This window comes from Lepus europaeus, chromosome 10 (assembly GCF_033115175.1).
Source record: "Lepus europaeus isolate LE1 chromosome 10, mLepTim1.pri, whole genome shotgun sequence".
In the NCBI taxonomy this organism is placed as follows: Eukaryota; Metazoa; Chordata; class Mammalia; order Lagomorpha; family Leporidae; genus Lepus; species Lepus europaeus.
The window spans coordinates 120,400,174-120,417,435 of NC_084836.1; the positions used below are offsets into that span (position 1 = coordinate 120,400,174).

Genomic DNA, 17,262 nt, shown 5'->3' on the forward strand with positions numbered 1-17,262 from the left:
GAACTAGAATCTGAATCCAAAACCAAAACCGAAGCAGCGCCCAGAGGCCCCCGCCCCTTCTCCCTGTCACCTCCCCCAGCGTGACTACCAGCCCACGATTCGTTTTACTTTCTATTCCAACTTCCTTTATGTAATATGTTGGCCCGACTTTACAAAAAAAAAAGCAAAACACCACATACAGCACATATTTGATTCCGGCTGAAATTCAGAGGAGGGACTGGTTGGTGTTTCAGATGGGAAGGGCTGGATTTCCTGATTCAGTTGCTCTTGGGGACCACAACTTGCTGCACTGCAGTTTCCATCTGTCGCCCCACACCTTTCACAGCCACATTTCTCAGACGTGTTCCATAACCAATTGTCTTCCGAACCAACATTTTCCAAGAAACGCTCAGCGTTTTCTAGCTGGCTTCTTTCCACCTGAAACGCCACAAGCAAGAAAGTCCATTGGCTCTCCATAGGCGCTCTGATAGGATGTGTGGCCCACAAAGTCCCCACATGTAAGATGGGCCTAGGGAAGGAACGGCCGGGGAGCAGGAAGGCCTATGAGAGAGGAGCGAGCTGGTGTGTTCAGCTAAGTGGAGGAGGGAGCAGATGTGCAGGTGAGGCTGATGGCCAAGGACTCTTCTGCGTGGTCCCTGGGCTTGGACGGGGCGTGGCCTGTTATGCCTGGTGAGGAGCTTGGGTTTAATTCCAGCTGCAATGGGGAACCATCATTGGGTTTGCCCTGAATCGGTCTAAGATCACCATGGACAAAGTCCTGTAGTGAGCAAGATGGAAGAGCGGCAGAACCAAGGGTCACTCCCCAACAGAGGGAAGGAAGTGTAATTACGAGATACGGAGAAAGGTAGGCACTAGGGGAGCGCAATCCAAGCTGATCCTGATAGGCTCTGTGCAAAAGAGAGCCTCGGGCGAGGGGTCAGTGTGGACCCACGGTGCAGTCGCTCCGTGGGAGCCACAGAGTGGACACGCATGTGGAGTGTCGGGGCCGGAGTGGGAGCTCTGCTTCCTTGCGTCACGACAGACCCCCCCAGACAAGAGCAGGAGGTCCCCGTGTTCTTCCTGAAAGTGCGCCGCACCGCAGAGCTGAGAGCCCTGGCGTGTGGAGAGGCGTGCTCCTCTGTGACAAGAAAGCAGCTGTCGCTCAGAGAAGGGGGGCTGACAGCTGCGGCACGTCCTTGGGAGAAATGTCGCCCCCCCCACTCCGCAGCTGTGTCGTCTTGCACCTGTGATGCCAGCCTAAGGAGGAGCTGGGTGGGCCTTCCCCCTCAGCTCAGTCTTTACCATCCCAGTCTGTAACGTGCACCCACCAACATCAGCAGATAAATGCCAGCACGCACCACATGCCAGTCCTGGGGACACTGTGATGGACAGGGAGGGTGGCCTGGCCCTCGTCCCGTTCCCCCCACCCCCACAGCTGAATTGCCTCCCTCATCTCCACACATTTCAGTCCTAACCACCCGCGAGTTCCAGTGCAGAAAGCCCCTGCTCAGGGGGAAGTGCACACGTGGTGCCCAGCGCGGGGTGGACAGCAGCGGGCCAGAGAGGGTGCTGGAACTCAGAGTTTCCATATATGGGCATGGGCTCCGTGGCAAGACAGAAGTAGTAGCTGACCGAGCACGTCCAATAATCTGTAAGCCTGTCTGTACCTCCTGCCCTTTGTGGGATGAACCCCAGCTCTGTACTGACCTCCCCGGCCCCGCCTCCCCCACCTCCCCTGGTTCAGGCCCCTCCATCAAGGTCTCTTCCGACATCCACTCGTGCCTGCAACAGCTGCCATCCAGGGTTCCTCTGCTCACCTCCTGCCCCCTGCCACACGGCCTCTGTGTCCCCCAGACCTTGTTAGTCCTTCCTCCTTGCTCTCTGAAAGCCCCTCTGTCCGTGTCCCTCATGACTCTTGGAGGCACAGCCTCCTGGCCCCGGGAGAGCCTCGCAGTCGCCAGGCAAGCTGTGTAGACGCTGCAGGTCAGCGCTCAGATTCAGCCCAACGCACACAGGGCCTGAGAACCTGCATTCTAAGTCGCATCCAGGTGCAAGTGACACAGGTAGCTGAGGCCGGGCCTCCACGGTGGGCCCCTCCCCCAGCATCCGGCTAGTCCCAGAGTGTTAGCCGAGTGAGGGGTGGCTCGCCCATGTCCTCTGATGAGCTGTGTCTGCTGTGTGATGGAAACCGCGTGGGCAGCGGTGAGAATCAGCGAGACGTCCCTGACCCTCTGTTCTCTCCCTCGCCTCCTCAAGGCCCTCTTCACGCTTCCCAGCCCGGCGTGGGCCTCGCTGCCAGTGCTGCCATCCCAGGTGTATGATGTGCCTGCCCGGAGCCGCGTCTTCCCTGCCCGGAAGGTGAGCCTCCTTCAGCGGCCGCTCCACTGGGACCTCTGCCCCCAGGCAGGGGCCTCGGTGCCACAGGGCACTGCCTTCAGCCTCACAAGGGAGCTTTTTTTTTTTTTTTTAATATTTATTTATTTATTTGAAAGGCAGAGTTACAGAGAGGCAGAGGCAGAGAGAGAGAGAGGTCTTCTATCCACTGGCAGGCCAGAGCTGCACCGATCAGAAGCCAGGAACCTGGAGCTTCTTCTGGGTCTCCCATGAGGGTACAGGGACCCAAGGACTTGGGCCATCTTCTACTGCTTTCCCAGGCCATAGCAGAGAGCTGGATAGGAAGTGGAGCAGCCGGGACTCAAACTGGTGTCCGTATGGGATGCCAGCACTGCAGGCAGCGGCTTTATCCGCTATGCCACAGCACCAGCCCCAACAAGGGAGTCTTTGAAGGGCTCCACTACAGAAGACACAGGGGCTTCTAAAAGTTCAAGGGCTGGCCGGCGCCGTGGCTTAACAGGCTAATCCTCCGCCTTGTGGCACCAGCACACCGGGTTCTAGTCCCGGTCGGGGCGCTGGATTCTATCCCGGTTGCCCCTCTTCCAGGCCAGCTCTCTGCTGTGGCCCGGGAAGGCAGTGGAGGATGGCCCAAGTGCTTGGGCCCTGCACCCGCATAGGAGACCAGGAAAAGCACCTGGCTCCTGGCTTCGGATCAGCGCGATGCGCCGGCCGCAGCGGCCATTGGAGGGTGAACCAATGGCAAAAGGAAGACCTTTCTCTCTGTCTCTCTCTCTCACTATCCACTCTGCCTGTCAAAAAAAAAAAAAAAAAAAAGTTCAAGGGCTGTTTGAATCCTGGGTTTTCCAAAAGCTTTACTTCTCATTTGTCACGAGTACACACACACACACACACACGTATCTTAAGTAAGGGGTAGGCATTTGGTGGAGCAGCTAAGACGCTGCTTGGGACGCTCACATCCCATATGAGAGACCCTGGGTTGGAGGCCTGGCTCCGCCCCCAGTTCCAGCTTCCTTTGATGCTCACCCTGGGAGACACCAGGTGATGCTCCAAGTAGCTGGGTCCCTGCCATCCACGTGGAAAACCCAGATTGAGGTCTTAGCTCCTGGCTTCCACCCGGCCCAGCCCTAGCCATTGCAAACACTATGCATAGATTTCAGAATAGTTTTACACCAAAATAAGTGTATCTTTTAATTCCATTTTCCACAGACTTTTTGAAGTACCCTCACTTATACCTGAGGTCACTGAAGAGCTCAAGCAAGACAGGGATAATTCAATTTTTTTAAAAACACCCAAGACCAGGCAACCTTTATTTATTTTTAGATTTATTTTACTTGAAATACAGAGTTACAGAGAGAGAGAGAGAGAGAGAGAGAGAAAGAGTTTCCATCTGCTGGTTCAGTCACCAATGGCCCCAAGGGCCAGAACTGGGCCAGACCGAAGCCAGGAGCCAGGAGCTTCTTCCTGGTCTCCCACACGGGTGCAGGGGCCCAAGCACTTGGGCCATCTTCTACTGCTTTCCCAGGCCACAGCAGAGAGCTGGATCAGAAGTGGAACAGCTGGGACTCAAACCAGCGCCTGTATGTGGCTGAGCCCACTATGCCACAGCACTGGCCCTGGAATTCAATTTTTAAGGACAACAGTGCCTGGCACTGAGTAGGTCCTCAGCATGGCAGACATTTGCCAATGAGTCAAGTTTCTTTAGTGCTCTCACCAGTGCATACAAGTGTCATTTGGCTTAGTGGCTTGCTGTTAGTAGGCACACAATAAACATTTGCAGAATGAATACATGAGTGATAAACACAGAAAAATTTCTACTGAGAAAAACAAGAAATGAAAAAGACACACTAGGTCCTAATCCCATTTTGTTTTCTGACTTAATGCAATCTTTTTTTAAAAAAAGATTTATTTATTTATTTATTTATTTGAAAGGTAGAGCTACAGAGAGGCAGAGAGAGAGAGAGAGGTCTTCCATTCACTGGTTCACTCCAGATGGGTGCAATGGCTCAAGCTGTGCCGAAGCCAGGAGCCAGGAGCTTCTTCCAGGACTCCCAAGCAAGTGCAGGGGCCCAAGGACTTAGGCCATCGTCCACTGCTTTCCCAGGCCTCAGTAGAGAGCTGGATTGGAAGTAGAGCAGCCAGTACCTGAACGGGCATCCATATGGGTTGCCGGCACTGCAGGTGGCAGCTTTACCCACTATACCACAGTGCCGGCTCCCTTAATGCAATCTTACAGCTACCTGAGGGAGATGACTGATTAGTGTAACTCAGGTAACCATGGTCAACTCTCCACATGGCTCCGTGGAGATGGCACGTTTAATGTTTTCTGTTACTCTGTCCCATTTGAGAGGCAGAGAGACAGACAGAGAGCACCCATCCGTGGGTTCACCCCCTGAAATGCCCACCATGATCAGGGCTGGGCCTGGAGGCAGGAGCCAGGAACTCAGTCTAGGTCTCCTACATGGGCGGCAGGGACCCAGCTATTTGAGCCGTTCCTGCTGCCTTCTGTGTTTGTCTTAGCAGAGAGCTGGGATCCAGAGCAGGGGCTGGATGTTGAACCCAGGCAGTGCAGGATGGGGTGCGAGCATCTTAACCACTAGCCAAGCACGGTCTTGGAGAAGGCACCTTTTAAAGTATGATAACGTGTGAAGTCTGTAGCGGAGGGGACGCCCACTGCAGCACGTGGACTTCCTCCAGGAGAGCCCAAGGCTCCCAGGATTTGTGTTGTCCTTTGGAAAAGACACCGAGACGGGGAGCGTTCGTGGCGTGCAGCCACTGGAAGGAGAAACCCACGTTGTCCTTTGTGGTCTTTCCCCAGGAGCCAGAGAAGCAGCAGTTATACGACATCCTGCCCAGCCCCCAAAAGGCAGGGTGGTGTCACCCGGCCAGCCAAGCCCATGTGAGTAGGAAAAGGGGGCTGCCATGCAGTGCTTTGAAAACCTGAAAACCCCTGGTCACAAACCCCAACACAAGTGCATCTCAGCCCAAACCCCTCCCTCACTGCACGGGTGTTCCGTGGCCACACTAGCTGTGCGCTTTGGCATCATTTGCTCCTCTGAGCCTTGGTGTCTTACTGCAGACTTGTGGGGAGTATTACCGGAGGTGCCCCCTGCCAGGCACCTCGCACAGAGCGACTGCACAGCAAGCCTTGGGTAATTGTCTCCCGCTATGCCTGACTGTGATAAAGCGCACTTTTATTTGTATATGCGAGAATGAATCCATTTGTCTGTGAAATCGTGCTTATCATTGGATTCCAACGCATGTGCCCCATAGATGCACGGTGCCCAAGATCATCAGGGGACTCCTACAAAGGAGGTGGCATTTCCACAGGACCCCAAGGGACGCGCAGGAGTTTGTCAGACGGAAAGGGCATCGGAGCAGCGGGAGCGAGACTCCCCCTCCCCTTGCACTTTGAACTCAGGGGGAGGGGCTGGACCTACCGGGACAGTGTGGTTCAAGAGAGCAGACAGGCTCAGAGGAGCTGGAGCCAGGTCGTGGAGGGCCTTGAATGACAGCAGCAGCAGGGAGCCACCCAGACAACTCGGGAGTCCCTCAAACCCTTTCTCTTGCTACTGACCACGTGGTTTTGTGTGGTTCTTCCACAGGAGCCGAGCGCTCCCCTGACACCAACGATTGCCTTACAAAGCGGCGGCTCCCACTCGTTACCAAGCCCTCGGAAGTCGGAATGGGTTTACGACAACGTGGTGTCCCCAGGAAAGGCCGGCGACAGAAACCCACCGCTAAGGAGCCTGGTGGAAGAGCCAGGCCCTCGTGTCACCCCCGGGCCTGCAGGCTGCAGAGCCAGGTCCCTCCCTCCACAGCCGTATGGCATGGAGAAAAAGCTCAGTCTCCCTGAAGTTCCTCCTCCAGACTCGAGCCCCTGTGGGAAAGGTGCTGGCTACCAGGTGCCTCCCAGCTTCCTGAGCCCGCGAGTGGCGCAGCAGAACACCAAGCCCAACATTTACGACATCCCCAAAGCGATGCCGGGAGCACAGCAGGCCGAGAAAGAGCTGGGGGGAGCCAAAGAGGCTCCGGAGGCCCCCCTGGGCCAGAAGGCCACCTGGATCTCCAGGTGGGCCCCGAGCCCGCCTCCTGAGACCGACAGGCGCTCCATCGCCAGCGCCGACAGCAGAGCTAGTGTCGTCTCCTCCTGCTCCTCCATGTCCACGGACTCCTCCGCCGGCTCTTCTTCGGAAGAGCCAGCGAGGGAGCTGCCCTTGGACCTGGACTTGGCCAGAGAGACCGTCATGGCGCTGCAGCACAAGGTGGTCAGCTCCACGGCCGGCCTGATGCTCTTTGTGAGCAGGAAGTGGAGGTTCAGGGACTACCTGGAGGCCAACATCGGGGCCATCCGCAGGGCCGCCGAGCACACAGAAGCGTCTTTGAGAGAATTTCTCGAGTTTGCCCGAGAAGTCTGCGGGATGGCCTGCAGCCTCACGGACAGTAACCTTCATGCCAGAATTCGGGAGCAGCTGCAGACGGTCTCCAGCTCCTATCAGATCCTGCTAGAAGCCAAGGGAAGCTTGGACAGCTGCGATTGGTCCCTGGACGTTCTGGTAACAGACAAAGTCCAGAATAGCCTGGATGACTTGGAGAGATTTGTCATGGTGGCGCGGATGGTTCCGGAAGACATCAAGAGGTTTGCCTCCATGGTCATTGCCAATGGGAGGCTCCTTTTTAAGCAGAACTGTAAAAAGGTGGAGACCACGCAACTGACCACAAATGCAGAATTTAACTGTGAAAAATGCATCCAGCTTCCGCAGAGAGAAATTGACTCATACCAGAGGAGCCTTCCTTTTAATGAGCCAAGGGAAAATGAACACTGCCCTGACCTATTGGAAAAGGACGGGAGACAGGACTGTGGGCAGGTGAGTTCCCAGTTCCCAGTGGTACAACCAGGGGCTTCAGCTGTTACCTGGCGTGGTTGTCACTCAGTGACACATGGAGGGTCTTTCAATAGTGCATGGGCTCTGGGGAGACATTGGTCTGTGTTCCAGAAAATAAAATACACAAAAGAGGGGCCAGCTCTGTGGCGCAGTAGGTTAAGCCTCCACCTGCAGCACTGGCATCCCATATGGGCGCCAGTTCATGGCCCAGCTATCCAGCTCTCTGCTATGGCCTGGGGAAGCAGTAGAAGATGGCCCAAGTCCTTGGGCCCCTGCACCCGCGTGGGAGACCCAGAAGAAGCTCCTGGCTCCCGGCTTTGGATGGGCCTAGCTCTGACCATTGCAGTCATTTGGGAGTGAACCAGTGGATGGAAGACCTCTCTCTCTGTAATTCTGCCTCTCAAATAAATAAATAATTTTTTTATTCTTTTTTTTTTTTTTGACAGGCAGAGTGGATAGTGAGAGAGAGAGAGAGAGAGACAGAGAGAAAGGTCTTCCTTTTTGCCGTTGGTTCACCCTCCAATGGCCACTGCAGCTGGCGCATCGCGCTGATCCGAAGCCAGGAGCCAGGTGCTTCTCCTGGTCTCCCATGGGGTGCAGGGCCCAAGCACTTGGGCCATCCTCCACTGCCTTCCCGGGCCATAGCAGAGAGCTGGCCTGGAAGAGGGGCAACCAGGACAGAATCCAGCGCCCCAACCGGGACTAGAACCCGGTGTGCCGGCGCCACAAGGTGGAGGATTAGCCTGTTAAGCCACAGCGCTGGCCTAAATAAATAATTTTTAAAAATTCATAAAAGTAAGCATCTAGATGAAATACTATTAGAAAGTAAGATAACTAGCTTAATATTAAGGCAGATGGGTCAGCTTGTTAGATTTTCTAATGGGAATTTTGGGGGATTTAAGTTAACTTCTGATACTAGTATTGGGAAACAGTTATAAACATCTGTTGGTTTTGCAGTTTTTAATCTCACCACCAAGTTTCCTTGTATTTTTGAAAATTGTGAATTCAGTCACTGTCAGTGTTTTGTCTCTTAGAAACAGAAGAGGAAGTATAAATCTGCTTCCATTAATCATGGTGCGATCGGCCTCCAGACTCTGTCACCCTGAGAGGCACAGGCATGGTCATGTGACGGGGGATGCTTCTGAGAAATGCACCCGTAGGTGATCTCACTGGTGGGCAGACTTTGCAGGGCCCACACAGTGTGGGTCAGTCCACAGGTCTCTGTGGCCACTTGGCACAATCAGGCGACACAGTACACACGAGACGTGCTAGACTGCACCTGGCATAGCACAGACACCGTGTCATAGCAGAGTGATTTTCAAACAAGGAGTACACTAAAGATGGAAAGGTGTCGCGCGGTAAACACACTAACCGGTGACACCGTTGTTTATGTCACTGCCAAGCGTCAGGCGCTCTACACTGTGCGTGCACTGTACTTTGACACAGTGAGCGGTGCAGCAGGTTCGCTTGCACCGGCCTCACCCCAAACACAGGAGGAATGCATTGCACTATGACAGCTACAAGGTCAGAAGGCCACAGGAAACGTTCAGCTCCATTGTAATCGGATGTGACCGCCGTAGTGGATCTGGCCCAGGGGGGATGAGATGTCATTGTCCTTTGCTGGACGCGTGCAGATGCTGTGGAAAGAGAAGCTGCAGTTTGCAGCCACAGCACTCCCAGCTGGTCCCTGGGGGTGTTGTCAAGGTCACTTGGCACCTGTTGCTCTGCTGAAATGCTGGGTGGTGTAAGAGTGTTCACATGTTCTAGAAGTTTAGATGTTCTTAATTTGCATATATAAGGAATCTTCAAAGATTCATAGAAAATGCCTATTTCAAAAAATTATGCCTAAAATTAAAAAAATTTATGTTTGATTATGTTTCATCTCTTGAAAGGTAGAGAGAGAGAGAGATCTTCCATCTGCTGATTCACTCCAAAAAAATGCTCACAATAGCCAGGGCAGGTCCAGGTGGAAGCCAGGAGCCAGGAAGTCCATCCGGGTCTCCCACGGGTCAGGGGCCAAAGCATTTGAGTCGCCACCTGCTGCCTTCCGGGATGCACCAGCAGGAAGCTGGGTCAGAAGTGGAGGTGTCGGGATGGGAAGTGGACTCTGCCATGGGAGGCAGCAGGCTCAGCTCGCTGTGCTGCAGAGCCTACGCTGGGATTCAAAACTTTTTTGCACCAAAATAAACACTTTAATTTAATTTCCAGGACATTTTTGAAGCTCCTTTGCATGTAGCTTGTTTTAAAAGAAATGTATGAATCATTCCATTAGGGCCTGTTAGTTTGCAAAATTCAGCCCTTGGCCTACAAAAATCTCCTTTGGTTAGAACATGGCATCAGTAAGCAGAGCTGTGAACAAAAAATGTAAGGAAGAGTGCGCGGGTCTTAAAGTTTTCAACAGTAGTGTAAGATCATTCAAGTTTGTCATGCGAAGGGATTTTATTTTTCAGAAGTTGTCTAACCTAGAAGAGAAAGAAAAACCCACGTCGGAACAAAGGTTAAATGAAAACAAAGACTCAGGAGGAACGGTAAGCCCTGAAGCTCACACGCCAATCCTTGACCAGTGCTCTTCACCCCTGCAGGTGGGCAGCACGCCCGTGTGGTGCAGCATTGTCGCCATGACCCACGCTGTGGAGGGGCACTCGGTTTTTGTGATAGTTTCCCCTTTTTTCATTATTGGAGAAACCTCAGAGAGCAGCTGGTCAAGCAAGCTGCAGGGTACGGGTCGTGAACCCCTCGTGGTCAGTGAAATGATTCAGGGTGCAAGTTCACCGTGGGTGGTGCCAACGTGGCATTACACGCCAATGACTCACTCCCTGTGACATTCTCTTAATGTTTCTGATTGCAACCAAAAAACATTTTGGTTTGGGTCTTGTGTGTCTTCAGCACCTCTCTGATACTTGGTGTTCTTCCTTTTTAAAAAAAAAATCAAAGATGCTATCATTGTGTTTTACTGGTTATCTTCTGTGGCAAACAACAGTGGTTTTCCATTACCAGTTTTAATTGTTTCAAGTTTCAAAAAATGGATCCATTTAAAGACAAAGAGTGAAGCCTGTTCATGTTCAGAGGGAGGTGCTCAGGGTGTAGCCTGGGAAAGCTGTGAAGACTGTGTGCAAATAATTGAAGCCTGGAAGCCGAGGGCCACATGGAGGGGTGGGGGTGGGGGGAGACCAGAGATGTCCCAGGCCCCGTGGGTCATGGGCCTTCCTGGAGGCAGATGAGGTCCAAGCCCGGGCCTCTTGATCCACAAGTTCCACAAACCCCCACTTAACACTGGGTCTGCCATATTGCTGAAGAGGGTGCTGTTTGTCCTGGATGAAGCATGCCTTAGAACAGGGGTTTCTCAAACCATCACCTTAGAGCTCAGGTGCTAGGCCCCGCCCCAGCGTCTCTGAGTTCCTAGGTCTGGGGCAGAGTCCAGGGATGTGCATCTCTTTTCTTTTCTTTTCTTTTTTAGAAGATTTATTTTTTCTTTTTCTTTCTTTCTTCTTCTTCTTTTTTTTTTTTGACAGGCAGAGTGGATAGTGAGAGAGAGACAGAGAGAAAGTCTTCCTTTTTGCCGTTGGTTCACCCTCCAATGGCCGCTGTGGCCAGCTCATCGCGCTGATCCAAAGCCAGGAGCCAGGTGCTTCTCCTGGTCTCCCATGCGGGTGCAGGGCCCAAGCACTTGGGCCATCCTCCACTGCCTTCCCGGGCCATAGCAGAGAGCTGGCCTGGAAGAGGGGCAACCGGGACAGAATCCGGCGTCCCAACTGGGACTAGAACCCGGTGTGCCAGCACTGCAAGGCGGAGGATTAGCCTGTTAAGCCACGGCGCCGGCCTTTTTTACAAGATTTTATTTATTTATTTATTTATTTGAGAGGTAGAGTTACAGACAGCGAGAGGGAGAAACGTCTTCCGTCTGTTGGTTCACTCCCCAGTGGCCGCAATGGCTGTAGCTACGCCATTCTGAAGCCAGGAACCAGGAGCTTCTTCCTGGTCTCCCATGCGGGCGCAGGGGCCCAAAGACCTGGGCCATCTTCTACTGCTTTCCCAGGCCATAGCAGAGAGCTGGATTGGGCTGGACTGGAAGAGGAGCAGCCAGGACTAGAACCGGTGCCCATATGAACTGCCGTCGCTGCAGGCGGAGGATTAACCAAGTGAGCCACGGCACATCCCTGGGGATGTGCATCTCTAACCAGTTCCCAGTCTTGGGCCCAGCCCAGCGCCTGCTGTTGCAGGCATTTGGGGAGTGAGTCAGCAGATGGAAGACCCCTCTCTCTTTCTCTCTCTTTTCCTCTCTCCCTCTCTCTCTCTGCCTTTTGAATAATATAATAACAGGTTTTCAATTCATGGGAAACATGTATTATAAAGAATCTACGTGGGCTTCAGAATTTGGCACAAGAAGACAAACAGATCTTCTCATTCCATTGTTCCACAGCTTTTGGAAGCCCCACCTTCCATGTGCATATTGTAACCCATGGTTATACGCAGTGTGTATAACGGGCTTTGGAAGCAAACATTCGTCTGTAAGAGAAAGATCTTAGCCTGAGGCTCCCCTAACCACACGGTGCTTTTCCTTCGAAGGCCTGGCAAACCAAGGCCAGCACAACCCGCTGACCAGTCTCCATCTTCTCTCTTCCCACCTCTCTAGGGTCCTGGCTCTCTTTCTCCCCAGCCTCCGAGCGAGCGGGACCCCTGCAAGAAGCTCCACCTCTCTGAACACTGCCGGCTGTATTTCGGGGCGCTCTTCAAGGCCCTGGGTGTGTTTCACAGCAGCCTTAGCCACAGCCCCCCGCCCGAGACCTTCATCACGCAGAGCAAGCTCATCGTCATGGCAGGGCAGAAGCTGGTGGACGCGCTGTGCAGGGAGACCCAGGAGAAGGACGTACGCAACGAGGTGCTCCGTGGCAGCAGCCGCCTCTGCGGCCTGCTCAAGGACCTGGCCCTGGCCACCAAGCACGCCGTGCTCAAGTACCCGAGCCCCGCAGCCCTGGGCCGCCTGCGGGCCGAGGCCGAGAGGCTGGAGCAGCACACGCGGCAGTTCAGAGGGACGCTGGAGTGAGACCTCCCCGCTGCCTCCTTCCCCGGAGCGTCACACCCACCCTGGGCCACTCCGTCCTGTGGACAGTCCAGCCAGGGCATAGAGAGACGATCCCGAGAGGCTAAGCAACCCCAGGACACAGACTCACCCCACGGCGGATCAGGAAAGAGTCAGGTTTATGTAAGGACCTTGTGAACCGACTGTATCGTGTTGGGTGTACACGGGGTCAATGTTCCAACTGAGGTCATGGAAATTGTTTTGTATACTGGTTAAGTGCGTGTGTGTGCGTGTGTGTGTGTGTGCATTTTAAATTCATTCCTTCAACATGTATTTATTGAGCTCCTACAATACACCAAGTTCTAGGCACTGGAGACACAGCTGTGAACCAGAGGCCCTGCCCTCATGGGACTTACAGTCTAATGAGGGAGACAAATGAGGGAGAAACACAGATGTAAAATATCGTGTGCAAGGGAGAAAACGTAGGAGGTGAGTAAGGAGTCTGTTCTCAATTTATGCTGCATCCATTAACAAAACGGTAGAGCCTCTTGTCTGTGGTGCTGGCATTCCCTGTGGGCGCTGATTTTTATCCCAGCTGCTCCACTCCTGACCCAGCTCTCTGCTAATGCACCTGGGAAAGCAGCAGAAGATGGCCCAAGTGCTTGGGCCCCTGCACTCACGTGGGAGACCCTGATGAGGCTCCTGGCTCCTGGCTTTGGCCTGGCCCAGCCCTGGCCGTTGCAGCCACCTAGAGAGTGGAACAGCAGATGTAAGATCTCTCTGTCTCTGTAACTCTGCCTTTCAAATCAATAAGTACGTCTTTTAAAAATTGTAATAAGTTTTTCATTGTACACTGAATTATGTGAAATTGGTACAAATTATGTATCTATGTCTTGCATTAAAAAATAATTATTTTGGCCATAAGTTTTTAACCTAGTTGAAGATACAGATTGGGGCTGGTGCTGTGGCGTAGCAGGTAAAGCCACCACCTGCAGTGCTGGTACCCCATATGGGTGCCAATTCGAGTCCCAGCTGCTCCACTTCCGATCCAGCTCCCTGCTAATGTTGGATCTCTCAGTTGCAGAGATGCCCACTTGCTCGGGAGGACGCCCAAAGATCCAGACTCCAGACCAGTTGATGCAAAAAGCACGAGGTTTTTATTGAACGTTTGCGCAAACGGGCCCCCACCTCAGGTAATGAGGAGCCCTGAGAGGCAGTTTCACACAGGTTATATAGGCAACGAATTAGCATATTCCTAATGCGCATGCATAGGATTGGTCAGTTCAGAGGGACCATTAGCATATGGGAGAATGCTGGCGAAGAATGCTGGTGGAGAGTGCTGGTGTAAAATGCAGAGGTGGCACGGGATTGGCTGGTTCGGAGGGACAATTAGCATACCGGAGAATGCTGAGGGAGAGTGCTGAGGTGTTACAGGATTGGCCGGTCGCAGTGACATCATAAGTGTGCGCCTAGAGACTCTCCGAAGGGGAGGGGCAGCTCTGCTCTGGGTGCGCCCAGAGGTCTCCCGGAGGGGAGGGGCAGTTCTGCTCTGGGCGCCTAGAGGTTCTCTGAAGGGGATTGACTTTTCCTTCCCAGAGAACGTCCTGCCCGCTGGACTCTGGGGAACATCTAACCTCTTAAGAAGCCCCTGATATTTGCCCAGGCCGTTTCTTGTCCCTCCCCCCGTAAGGGTCCTTCACTATGGCCTGGGAAAGTAGTGGAAGATGGCCCGAGTGCTTGGTCCCCTGTACCCGCATGGGAGAGCGGAAAGAAGCTCCTAGCTCCTGGCCATTGCAGCCATTTGGGGAGTGAACCAGCAGATGGAAGACTCTCTCTCTCTGTGTAACTCTTTCAAATAAATATATAAATTTTTTTTTAAAAAAGATACAGATCACATTTGCAACATATGTTCTGTTGGGTTCCCTGCAATTTTGTCCATTACAGATTCTGTGTTGATAAATTCTACTGCTCAATTAGAAAAAGTTTATACTTCAACAGCCCCAAATCTGTCACCACTTCATAATATTATTTAAATAAACCCGTGAAGTTGAACCTCATTGGAGGGGACTTTGGTTCATGTTGCTGGAGTTCTGGTACCAAAGTCAAGCTTCCAGGGTTAACTTTCATGATTCAAATGCTTCTCCCTGAAGCCTACGGGAAGGTGCAACAGATCAGTGCTGAAAACCAAACCCATCACCTATGGTGGTGCAAACAGGAAGGTGCGGTGTGGACAGGATGCCCATGGCCAGGCACAGATATGGAAGTGGCACGAAGCGCCTCTCAAGTCAACCACCTCCTCTTCCTCTCGCTGCAGTGGCGTGTTTGGCTCGTGTTGCTATGGTTACATCATCACGGTCCAGGTCTCCGGAGCTCATCTGATAACCTCCGTTGCAGTCATCTGCGGTGGCCTGAGTGCAGCTCGCGTCCAGTCTGCCTCTGCAGGGCGCACACCCGATATCCCGAGTGCCAGGAGGAAAGCGGGTGTCAGCATAAACCACACTGTTCATCCAGTTTCCACACAAGGAACCCTTAGCAGTTCTGGGGGTGGCGGGAACCCTCCCCAAGTCCAAGTTCCTGCACACCAACGGCCAGCCTTGCCAAGCAGGCCTTTTTTCCCCACCCCCTTAAGATTTATTTATTTATTTGAAAGAATGACAGAGTCTCCTCTCTCTCTCTCACACACACACAAACACACACACACACATTGATCCATCTGCCTAGGGGAGGCATTGTCTCCATCTTCAAGGCTGCTGGCTACACACACCCTTGAAAAGACGGACCAGAGTGAAATGCCGTTGGTGTTCTGCTCCCGTGTGTGCGGAAATGCAAGACCCCCATGGAGAACTGTCTCCAACAGGGTCCCCCTGGAAAAGCCGGCAATGCTGCTGGAAGAAGGAGGCATTATCGCTAGGAAGCATCCAGTAAATGCCTATTGCAACTTATCTTTCCACCAGCAGAAAAGCAGCATTTGTTAAAGGACGGCCACACTTCCGCTATGCTTTGGCAACGATGGTGGCGGTCCGCGTCTGCTGAGTGATTGCTGCCTGACTACTGGAGCCCACTTAGTCCACATAACCATCCCCTCCTAAGTGACCTCTCTGGAGGTAACAGACACAAATCTTTTTCCTTTTTTTTAATTCTGAAAATAGCTCAAAGGATCTTTGTCAACATAGTACAAAATTAGTGGGTACAAAAGAAAGAAAAATGCTGCTCTTAGCTAAATGTGTTTCCTTCCTTTTTTTTTTTTTTTTGAAAAAGAGGGGTTATGGGAGTGATTTTCCACTGATTAATTTAATAGGAGGATAACTTCTGAAAAAATTAATAGAGTTTAATTTTTAAAAATTTAATAGAATTAAACACTTAAAAATTTTTTTTGTCAAACATTTTCTTTGCTAAGTATTTTTGTTGAATGCCCAGAATCCTGTACCGTTTCCTCCCAAGGAAGGAAGGGGAAATGGTGGGTGTTGCGGTGATGAGGGTGGTGGTAACAATTTGACCTCAATTAAGTTAAACTTGGTGAAGAGGGTGGAAGGGGTGAGGACTCACTTCGGAGATCTCCCAGTGTGACGAGCGCCAGGGCCCATGCCTCTGCTTTGGTTGGTTTGCTGTCAACATTTCTCTTACAAAGCATCTTTCTGAAAATTCCGTCTTTGCCACGTGTGCATCCAGGTCTCCTACCGTTGCCTGTGTGTGTGTGCTCGCGTGCTGAGGTGCACGGAAGCTATTCCTTCACGCCGTCAGTGCACAGGTGTTTACCGAGCACCTCCTCTCCCCTGGCCGGGTCTCTGCTGGTCACTAGAGATACTGCTGCCGGGACCCAAACAGAGGCTCTGCAGCTGGGCGCTGTCATCGCGGTGGGGGGATGGGCACCAGGGCCAACGAGGGCAGAGCTCTATCTCCTGGATCCAAAATGTAAGGGACCCCGCACCCTTAGTAATCAAGACAAACAACATTTTGATGCAGTAATTCTTGACTGTATTTATTTGAAAGGTAGAGAGAGAGATTTTATCCACTGGTTCATTCCCCAAATGACTCCAGGGCTGGGCAGGTTGAAGCCAAGAGCCCTGAACTCCATCTGAGCCTCTCCCAAGTGGGTAGCAGCACTCAGTACTGGAGCCATCACCAGCTACCTCCCAGGTGAGTTCGCAGGAAGCTGGATCAGGAACAGAGGCAGAAGCGGCACTCATTCCTAGATGCTCCGATAGGCAGCCCAGGCAGACCTGCTGTCTCACCACGCCCGCCCCACGTGGTATTTTTTTTAGAAATAAAAGTCGATACAAAACTCCACGGAGAATAAGCTATCAAGAGTTAAAGGTGCCGGCGCCGCGGCTCACTAGGCTAATCCTCCACCTAGCGGCGCCGGCACACCGGGTTCTAGTCCCGGTCGGGGCACCGGATTCTGTCCCGGTTGCCCCTCTTCCAGGCCAGCTCTCTGCTGTGGCCCGGGAAGGCAGTGGAGGATGGCCCAAGTGCTTGGGCCCTGCACCCCATGGGAGACCAGGAAAAGCACCTGGCTCCTGGCTTCGGATCAGCGCGATGCGCCGGCCACAGTGGCCATTGGAGGGTGAACCAACGGCAAAAAAGGAAGACCTTTCTCTCTGTCTCTCTCTCTCACTGTCCACTCTGCCCGTCAAAAAAAAAAAAAAAAAAAAAAAGGTCGGGATGGGGTAGTGTGATGGAGGGGTGCCCTCTTCGATGGAGCTGACAGGAGACTGTTCACAGCAGGGGCCCCGCAGCAGAGTGATGACTGCCTGGATGAGGGGCTGGGCAAGCATGGGGGCCACTGGTGGTGGTGGTGGGGCTGGAGCCCACGTGAGCTGCGTGGGGTGATGAGGGCCAGTTCATGTAAGGCCGCGTGCGTTTCTAGGACGTTTTGAATATTTCCCTAAAACTGCAAGTTGAAAGTAATTTTTTGTCTTGCATTGTCTCTGTCGTCACCTCCATTTTCCAATTTTAGACTTTTTTTTTTTTTTGAACTCCCTCCCAAATGGATCTTAAATGATGCTTATAAAATTCTCTAGGGGC

The 17,262-nt window shown here is 52.7% G+C and overlaps 1 protein-coding gene across 1 annotated transcript in view; it reads left to right on the forward strand.

Annotated features, from left to right (window-relative positions):
• CASS4 (Cas scaffold protein family member 4) overlaps window positions 1-12,261 on the forward strand; it is a 38,791-nt gene extending 26,530 nt beyond the window's left edge. Inside the window, exons 3-6 of the mRNA XM_062202401.1 lie at window positions 2,236-2,337; window positions 5,150-5,230; window positions 5,937-7,199; window positions 11,851-12,261. Of these exons, the coding sequence (XP_062058385.1) occupies window positions 2,236-2,337; window positions 5,150-5,230; window positions 5,937-7,199; window positions 11,851-12,261 (1,857 nt within the window). The remainder of the gene's footprint in view (window positions 1-2,235; window positions 2,338-5,149; window positions 5,231-5,936; window positions 7,200-11,850) is intronic.
• The last annotated feature ends 5,001 nt before the right edge of the window (window positions 12,262-17,262 follow it).